The sequence below is a fragment of the Micropterus salmoides genome, unplaced genomic scaffold, assembly GCF_014851395.1.
Source record: "Micropterus salmoides isolate LMB-PRFRI ecotype aquatic unplaced genomic scaffold, ASM1485139v1 Ms_hic_scaffold_14, whole genome shotgun sequence".
In the NCBI taxonomy this organism is placed as follows: Eukaryota; Metazoa; Chordata; class Actinopteri; order Centrarchiformes; family Centrarchidae; genus Micropterus; species Micropterus salmoides.
Genome location: NW_024040485.1, coordinates 20041986 through 20052408, shown reverse-complemented (window position 1 = coordinate 20052408; position 10423 = coordinate 20041986). Strand labels below are relative to the sequence as shown.

Genomic DNA, 10423 nt, shown 5'->3' with positions numbered 1-10423 from the left:
GCATACTGTTCTTCTCTGATTCACACTTGGTGTCTCAACCCTTTCTTTAATGGATTTCAATGGATCGTCTTTGTGTTGCTCTTTACCTCTCTATCTCTTTGTGCATCTATGACTCTCAGCTTCTCTATACACCTTTTTCACTCTCATCTTTTCAGTCTCTTTCTTAATCCATCCTCTCTGTCTATCTCATTTTAAACTTTAAATTGAGTCTATTATATTGTCAGCTACCTGGCTTTACTATTGGTTAAATGCTGTGTTAAAACTTGAGCATTGATGCATGCCTCCCATTCATGCCATCTCTTTCCTCTCAGTGTGCCCTTAAACCACCATAGAAATGTACTTTTCTAAACAATTTCCTCCCCCGTCCAGTAAATATTTTATTTACCCTTTCTTCCTGAACGTTCAAGTGGGTTGTGAAAATGAAACCACCTTGTCGCCATCCAAAACTACCATCTCTTTCATGAAAAGCTGCTCAGATTAAAGTTAGACAGAGCTATTTACTGCTAATGATGATGGTCACAGAACTCCGTGTACTACTTAGGGTAGATATCAATAGAGTTTAAAAAAGCAGACTGGCTGATATACATAAACAACATGATTGATGATTAGAGATGATTGTGACCAAGAAATATTGAGCGAGATATTTTACAGTTGAAAACTAAACTTGGTGGACAAACTGTAACACTGCTGTAAGTTGTCTCAAACATATCTTTTCTGCATTTCTGCATTGCTCTTTATTGCCCAACATGTGTTGATATAATTTATCTGTGATGAGTTAAATTAACTTAACCATAAAATATATATATATGTAAAATTCATAATGTTATTCTATTTTAACAAATGTATTTCGGTTGGAAATTTCATAGTAGTAGAACAGTCTGGGAGATGTCTTGACACACCCATGAAGTTTTTAGAAATAACCAAAAATAATTCCAACCACCTGTGTGGGAGCACAGGACCGTTTAGGTAGTTATTTAGAGTTGAACCTGGCCCAAGCATTTATGATAAGAAAACATAATATATACAACATTCATCTTAACCGCAAGAAATATCCCCAGACCTAATCTAACATTTAATAAAATATAATGCTCATTTCAGCTACACTTTTCATACTATCAGTGACTCCAAAGGCAGAGACAAGTTGTGGCTTTCTGAGTGAGTGTAGTGGAAAGTGACGAGTATCTGTGTGAATGTGTATACATTTCTATGACTGTTTGTACTTTTTAGTGGTGCTACAGTTGTATTTGTTGCATTGTGGGCAGGCCTGTGGTAAATGGTCTGTTTCTCATCTTTGACTTGTGAAAGGGGTGAACTCACTCTTTCCTCTCCCCACTGTGCGGCCACATTGACTATACTCCATGGTGACGGGTTAGGGGTGTGATTGGGGGTGGGGGTCGTGTTTTATAAGAGCTAGGATCAAAACTTGAATCATCAGACAGGGAGGACTTCGCTAATTTGTGAATCCATGAACATACACACCGCACCTGCTGTGTGAGCAAGACTGGATGATTCAGTGCTCTGATAACTACTCAAGCAAGAAATCATTTTCTGTGAGCGATTCAGGAGTTTGCTATTGAAGAACAAAGCCGAGGTGTTATTTTGAAGATGAGATTCAGCCTGGGGGTAGCCGCTCTTCTCTGCTTCACCACATGGATGAGCGTAGTCCATGCAAGTGAGTACTGCAAAAAAAGTACAGAGTGTATGGTCTGAGTTTGGCAGGTTAGAATTAAGGGTACTTAATCTTTCTCTTTCTATGTCTGTCTTGTTTAGCCCATGGGCCGGTGTCAATCTGTTGTATGCAGTGGTCCAACACCCAAGTCCCACTTAAACGAATTGTGGATTACACCATTCAGTCTGAAGGCGTCTGTCCAATCGCAGCTGTAATGTAAGTGGTCCTGTAATTTCACAATGAAACACTATATCTCAACTTAGACCAAATATCTACATGTAATGTATATTTTTTAAATGGTAGGTTCACCCAAATTCCTCATTTACCTCTAGTGGCAGGGCTTGACATTAGAACCACTCTCCAAATGCAGGCCAGTGGTGTGTAGCCCAGTCACTCTTACTAGCCACTTATTCATAGGGTTGCCCCTTAAAAGTCATGATTTGAGTCATCTGTTGCATTTTTTCAGTTGAATCAATGCACTGTATGACATTGCTGCAGCTGTGAAATTATATATATATATCTATATTTCAAAACCTGAACAAACTATTTGCATGGCCAGCTGTCCCCTAAAGGTTAAGTGAGAAAACAAGATTTAGTTTGAACTTGGCACAATTGCCCCATTAAGAAATAATAATTTATATATTTTATTATTATTAAAATGGCACTACAATGATGTTAACAGATTATAATCCATTGCAGGTTTCAGACAAAGCTTGGAAAAAGAATTTGCTCGGACCCTAACAGTGACTGGGCCAAAGAAGCGATTCAGAAGGTGGACGAGGAAAAAAAAAAAAAAACATTGCTAGAGAAGAGACTGAATGAAGACAGATCAACAAGCGACATGACACCAGCAGCGTCCACCACATCAAAAAAAGGACCACAGAAGAAAACCAGGAATGGAAGGAGACGGCCGAGGAACAATTCCAGGGGAGGGAGGAAGGGACAGAGAAATTGTGTCTGAGGAATCACAAGACAAATCAAAGTTTCCACAGTCAGCAAACATTACTCTTTCCAATTTGACTTTTCCTGCTATATCACATCAACAGTTAAAACAAAAACAGACTTTTATATATTATTTTATTGTTGATTAAATATGAAAAATATCCCTTTAATATATGTTAACCATAGCTTGTTGTCATAAATATGTGTACACGTTCCAGTCAGGTGCCAATAAAGTCTTTTTGAGCAAATCTTGTGTTTCTGTTCTGAAAAAATGAAATATAATCTGAAACTGAATTGGTATATTGTGGTTTGTATGTTGACGCATACAGTACAAGATAATCTGACTGTTTCTTAGTAACTGTCATTGTGTTTACACACTTATATACAGGAAGGAAACCAACAGACATAACACATCTAGACAAAGACGAACATCATAGATACGCAATAATACCGCTGTTATGTTCAACAAGTAGATATCATTATGAAATAAGAAACAACAGCTGTTTGTTATACTGATTATTAAACATTATATTATTATACAGGCAGATATACAGTGTGCATTTATACTCTATACGTTGTGGCCTACTTAGTAGCTTTACTGTGCATGTAGTGCACGACAATGCACATAAACCAACTGGAATAAGTATCGGCATATGTAACTTACAAATACATGGGTGGCTTTCATGCATGAATTATTAAAAACATTATCTAGATTTTTTTAAGATTCTTTACTCAAAATTGGGTTTTATTTTTAAATTATTTAACAGTCAGGGTTAATTAACAGGGTTAATATTTATTGCTTGACAAAAAAATGCACATGATGATATGTACATTTTACAAAATCTGCATTGAGATATCAAATGGCTGGTCTCACTATCTGTGTGTGATCAAAAACTATTTCTGGTGTCACGGGCCTGCAGTGATTTACCTGACCCTTTCCTAACTTGGGATGTCTTCTAGTCCTAGAGCTGTGCAGGTCAGCATCAGTGATCGTTAAAGTCCTGACTCTCTTTAGCAGCTTCTTGTTCGGTGCTATATCCAAACCAGACTCTGATGGAAGAACGGAGAAAAGATTGCTGCCATCATTTTGGTCATTTGTCGTTTCGGCATACTGGAAAATGCTACATACTAATAATTATATAGATTTATTGAGCGTTATCAAGTTAAGAGTCGAGTTCTTACACAAACACATATCACAACATCGTTGTTATATTTTAAAATAAAAAAATCACATTCTGCTGTAATTGATATTTGATATAAGTAGAAAGGGCTTGTACATTTGTGTCTGATATTATTGCCTTTCTGTGTCAGGGGTATATTTGGTTTTACGTGAAACTATGGGGCAGCCATGCCACCACAGCCACCACATCCTGAACGCTCAAACGAGCATCTGTGCGTGCATGTTTGTGGTCGCCTAATTCAGCAGAAGGGTATTAGGGGGACTGTTTCCTCTCTTCTTAGAAAATTAAACACAATGTGACATTTTAACTGTCACACACACACATAATACATACAGCACTGGGTGAACACATACAACAATATATAAGAATATTTTAAGCAGCACTAATTCAGCATTTTTAAACTAACAATGAAATGTGTAATGTGAAAGTCTGTAGTGATGAATCCACAGAGATTTCTCACTCGACTCTACTGTACCCCCCAGCTCAGTGGGGCATTTTGGCATTCAGCTCATTGTTTTGATTTTACTGCCCACAACTTCGATGTTTTGATTCCCTCGGTGCTCTCATTTACCCTGTTTCTAGCTGCAGGAGGCAGCAGTTTATAGGAAAAAAGCTCTGAAGAAAACACTACACTGTAAACCAAGGAAGGTTAAAATCAAGGGCAACTGGACTTGATTGAAGATACTTAAAAATGTCTTTTCTGACTGGCTGGTAAGCAATCCCAGCCATTTAACCCCTGTGGGGTTGTACCTCCAGGTGATGGATACAGCTTGGTTCATTAGTGCTCCTGGCTGTTGTAAAAATAGTAGTTGTGGTTCTTGACACAAGGCCAAATGTGAGTGTTCCTTCAATCTCCTGGGAAGAGATGAAAGGACACTTTCATGGCTGCGCTCCATTGACAGGTATGCAAAAGGTGTAATTTTCTAGCTTTGTTGCATTTTTCAAGATATGGTCAAAAGATGTTCCTGGGACACTTGTAATAATTACAATCACTACCCAGAGAGGTTGTAAGAAGTACGATTTATTAGCTTTCCTAAACCTAAAACAAATCCAGAAAAATGTAGGCCGTGGATTGTTCCTTATGTAATTTTAGTTAAATGCTTCCTAACTTAACTTACTATTGAATGTAAAGTAACGCTTTTACAGGAACAGTGTTTCTCCTCAATATCATTGTCTAGTCTCAATGTCTCAGGTGATGCGGTAGTTCACTTTTACTCTGTGATCTGTAGACTTTGGCTTCTATCTGTGGTGATGGGGCAGTGGATAAAACACATGCCTTTGGTGTGAGAGACCCGGATTCAAATGACACTGTGACACATCCACCATTGTGTCCCTGAGCAAGACACTTAATCCCTAGTTGCTCCAGAGGCGTGTGACCTCTGACATATATAGCTTTGGATAAAAGCGTCAAGTAAATTAATAAATTTATGTATTTGTTTCACTTCAGTTTGACAGCCTGAATACAACCTTCAGATGTATAGTACAAACCATTATGTCTCCTTTCTAAGATTGCTTTTTTCATTTTTCCAAAAATTAGACTATTTTCCAGGGAGTGCAGTTATAGACAGTGGCAGCACCATGATAGATCCAACAGGTCCAACAGTTTGTTGGACTTGGCAGCAGTAACTAAGGGGGGCATGGCTTAGCGAAGGGTCAGTTGAGTACCTTAGCCCTCCTCATAGCAATGGTCTCTCTATTCTGGTGTAAATGGCCCCTTTCACTCATGTTTCGAACCATCTGTCCAACCTGTCCAGAGTACACTGAACAAAATTATAAATGCATCACTTTTGTTTTTGCCCCCATTCATCATGAGGTGAACTCTATCTAAGATCTAAGACTTTCTCTGGGTACACAAAAGGCCTATTTCTCTCAACTATTGTTCACAAATCTGTCAAAATCTGTGTTAGTGAGCACTTCTCCTTTGCCGTGATAATCCATCCACCTCACAGGTGTGGCATATCAAGATGCGAATCAGACAACATGGGTATTGCACAGGTGTGCCTTAGGCTGGCCACAATAAAAGGCCACTCGAAAATATGCAGGTTCACTGTATTGGGGGTCTGTCAGTAACTGGTGTGACCACCATTTGCCTCACACAGTGCAACACATCTCCTTCACATAGAGTTGATCAGGTTGTAGATTGTGGCCTGTGAAATATTGGTTCCCTCCTCTTCAGTGGCTGTGCGAAGTTGCAGTCAGGTCGAGACCCTGATGAGGACGACAAGCATGCAGATGAGCTTCCCTGAGATGGTTGCTGCCAGTTTGTACAGACTATGTTTTTTGGTTATGCAAACCGATTGTTGCAGAAGCTGTCTGGGTGGCCTCAAAATTTGCGACATCTGTGGCATTGTGCTGTGTGATGGAACTGCACATTTTCGAGTGGTCTTTTTTTGTGGCCAGCCTAAAGCACACCTGTGCAATACCCATAGTTTACTCAGAACACGTATATGTGTATGTACATGTATATGTATAATATGTATGTACTAATATATTTTTGTCTTTTTCACAGTCACTAAAAGCGACTGCTGAGTTATTAACGGCAAAATGATTCCTCTATGTTCATACAGTGTTGGACCTTTGTCACACGACATGTGACTGTGTGTGACTGTGTGTGTGTGCACTGGAGAGGTGTTTTGTGGTTAACCCATCAGGAGGAAAGTGCAATTTCACACTGCTTTTCTCGGCTCCACATAACATCAGAAGAACATAACTCACCAAGGCATAGGAAGATGTTCATTGTCATCTTCCTACCACACACACACACACACACACACACACACACAGCACGCACGCACACACACACACACACACACACACACACAAAACACACACACAGTTGTGTTTTCATCATTTTTGTGTACATTATATTGACTTACATTAATTCCCTAGAGATTTACCCTACCCCGAACCCTAACCACCACTTGCCTAAACTTAACCACACACACACAAAGTAATTGTGAATATTTCCACCCCAAACGTCTCATGTGTAGGTGCCTTGTAAAATAGCATAAAGACTTAAGACTTAAAGCAGAGTTGAGGAAGACCCACAATCCTTTGCAAACACTGCTACATACAAAAATGTTTTTACCTGTAGATTTAGATCACACTTAAAGTTATACTTGTATTTAGTCACAGCAGTAGTAGTAATTGACTTGCATTCATGTATTCAACAGTTCAGTCATTACAAGTGGCAACAATGATGGGCCACTAGGCGAGGGGTGGGGAAAACCCATTGCACTGTGGTTCAAGCAAACGTTGCATCAACCTCAAGCGCTCTCAGCCCCTCAAACCTCCCCCAGCTGCAGCACATCGATGCCGAGCTGTACTTTCTCTTTCTGCCTACGCAAAGTAAACAACAGTTTGTTTGATACCTTTTTTTTTTTTAAATCACACATCATTGTATTAGCACTACCAAATGGAAACATTGGAACTGAAAGCCCCTAAAGCTTCCACCCGGTCAGCCTGAAGCCCACCATGTTGTCACACCATCACAGTGAGGGAAGATGGAACATGGCGGCCACCAGAATGGGTGAAAATGATTAAACACTGTGAGTGACTCACCCATGGTCTTGACAAAGAGTTTAGAGGAGACTTTTGAGAGTCGGACATGTTGTGTTGGGGCTGACATGTGGCTTTAAGTATGTTTCATGAGAGTGCCATTTATAGGTTGTGTTTGACATAACAGCTGGTTAGACTGTCAACGTATCTTTTCCAATATGTTTTTAAATCTCTGGGGTTTTTTTAGATATGCATCCAACTTCATTTATTACTACTACCGTGCATCATCTACTACTGTCCTGGGGTTGGTAAAATAACCTAAATACTCTGTAATGCAAACTATGCCTTTACATTAAATTCAATATTATAAGCATTATAAAGGAAATGATTAATGTACTGTACATAATCAACATTTAATATTAAAGAGATATGTTATGGAATTACAGTATTTCAAGCAGATGATGGAGATATTTTCGATTTTAAAGTTATCAGACATATTTACATTAATGACGTAGAGACCCACAGCAAACAACACTTTATTCTTCTCTTGTTATTGTATCTATCTAAGATCATAATTAAAGATCCTGATAATATTGCTCTGTGGTGAAATATTACATTTACATAATAATAAGTTACTAGGCTAATGTACTTAAGTACATGCATTTGGTATCTGTATACTTGAGTATTTCATATATGGAGGCAATTTGTATGTGACCTCTGGTGACCTGGAGACCTTGAGAGGTCATTGACCTCAGCATTGCAGCTGTGGCTCAGGTGATAAAGTGGATTGTTTAGTAACCAACGAGGGGTCGCTGGTTTGATTCCTGGCTCACTCCAGTCCATTCAAAGTGTCCTTGGGCAAGATACGTTGGGTGTATGAAAATGTGTGTGGGTGAATGTGACAAATGTGGTAAAGTGTTTTGAGTGGTCGGTAGACCAGGAAAGCATGTTATAAATCTAAGTAAATTTTCCAGTTTTTGCCCCATCACTCCATAATAATCATGTATATCTTTGCCAAAATTGCATTTTTGTTTTAATGTTTATTTTCTCACAGGTGTCTAAGCCACTGTTTTTCTGCTGTAATTCTGCTTTGCGCAACATTTTGGCTATATGTTTTATGGAATTAAATGATTTGAGAAATCAAGTAAGAGCTTACTATTCTGAGCTAATGTTAGCTAGCCACACTATCAAAAATGTAGAAAACAGAAATACAGTAATTTTGTGGGAAGATAGCATATGCAAACATGCAACTTTGAAGCTAGCATGACGTAGCAGACACACTCTTGCTTCTGCATGTATCAGATGCTGTACGGTAGGTTTGTAAGAAAGTGACTATTTGTACTGTAGACACTGACATTGTTGTCCTGGCTGTGGCCATGTTTAGGAAGATCGAGCCAGAGGATATGTGAACCGATCTTGGTCCAGGCACCAGTTTCAGAAACACGGGGTTCATAAAGTGGCCAACAATCTGGATCCAAGTACCTGTGCCACTCTCCCATTGTTCCATGCCCTTACTGGATGTGTCAGCATTTGTTGGAAGAGGAAAGAAAACTGCATGAGAGACTCGGCTGTCCTAGAGCAACACATTAAAGTAATGTGTTGGTAATTTCTGTATTCTTAAACAAGGGCTGTAGTTTTACTACTACTTGCAGTGGCTGCAACATATTTCTTTGGGGCAATTGAGCCCATCAAAATTACATCCAGAAAAAGTGCTTCTTTTTGCCACCGACCGGCACAGACTGTTATACCTGGTGTCTGACAACATCATGGAAATGATCCCTACAAATAACACCCAGTGACACCGCTTGCTTTTGACCAGAAACAGAAGTCTCCCATCATGGATGATGCTCGCTCTGAAATCTTGTGAGAGGCAAGTTGTTGCGAGACTTTTGTTTCTGTTTAAAAAAGGGGGGTGTTAATGGATGTAAAATATGTGAAAATAGGGCCCAGGTTTAAAAATTCTGAAGTGATCCTTTAAATGGGCCACCTATCAGGCCATTGGGCCTGGGCGAAGGAAGCAACAGGATGGCAGCCACTGTTGACCACCCTTCCAGAAGCTTCACAGAGCTGCTACGAACTTATCTATTGTGGCTGCAAGAAACAGTGTACTATGCAGTGCAAGTGCACTGCCCTTTGCTCATTCTGGGTTTTCCCATTTGTTCATGTTCTACTTCATTAACAAAATATTACAGCAGTTCTGCGCAATCTATGTGTAATAACAGTGTTAAAAAATAAAACACAAATAAAACTTTATGCCTGGCAAAAAGTGAAAAATGTTTAATTTGACAGTCTGAAATTTTTTTCACCATCTGCCTAGTCCCAGAGGTCAAATCTGAAATGCCTCCATGTCTGAAAAGAAACTTTAAAAGTTGCATATTTTAGCCATGAAATACACAAAACCTTCCATATACAAGCTTATCGGCTCCAATATAAATTCTTCCTCCACCACTAGATTTGGGCTCACTTTCTCATAAACCTAATGGAATTTTTTGAACCGTGTTAACCTCTAAGAATCTCTACCATCTTTCACTTTACTTAAAGTGGCACTGCTCATAGAAACTATGTTACCATGGAGGTAATATCTGTGTCTCTCTGCTCTGTGGTCATTTTAAGGAAATGAAGCACATAAAGAGATGAGATAAGAAAACAAGCAGACGTCGCTTCTAGACGCTGAGAGATCGATTGTAGCTTTTCTCCATACATGCACTTTTGTGACTCGCAATAACCAAAACTTAGCTATTATGTTGTGACCATTTTTATTAGCTAATGTCAGTAAATAACACATCATTTATATATTTACATTATATATATACTGTATATGTGTATTTATATATGATATATTTACACATCAAATAATACAAATATAAAATACATTTGAAAGCTATACATAACAAAGGCGAATCACTTCATTAGAATGAGGTAAAGAACATGCAGAAAATATGATATCAAACGTAACATTCAAAGTCTGTGGAACAGTATTAGAGAAATCTGGAGCTTTTCATTTTTGTTTTAATAGTGCTGGCTTTTTGTGTGAAGGTGGACATTGTGTCACTTGTGTGTTGTTCGTTGGAGTTGCCAGTTCTTTCCATCTATGTAGGCCATGCTGGTCTTTGTCCACACTTTGCCGGGGTCA

At 38.9% G+C, this 10423-nt stretch overlaps 1 protein-coding gene across 1 annotated transcript; it reads left to right on the top strand.

Moving 5' to 3' along the window:
* Positions 1-1410: 1410 nt before the first annotated feature.
* LOC119902199 (C-C motif chemokine 13-like) lies at positions 1411-2859 on the top strand. The gene is made up of 3 exons (XM_038718214.1): positions 1411-1672; positions 1771-1885; positions 2369-2859. The coding sequence occupies exons 1-3, from the start codon at positions 1606-1608 to the stop codon at positions 2628-2630; spliced, it is 444 nt and encodes a 147-aa protein (XP_038574142.1). The 5' UTR covers positions 1411-1605; the 3' UTR covers positions 2631-2859.
* Positions 2860-10423: the final 7564 nt, after the last annotated feature.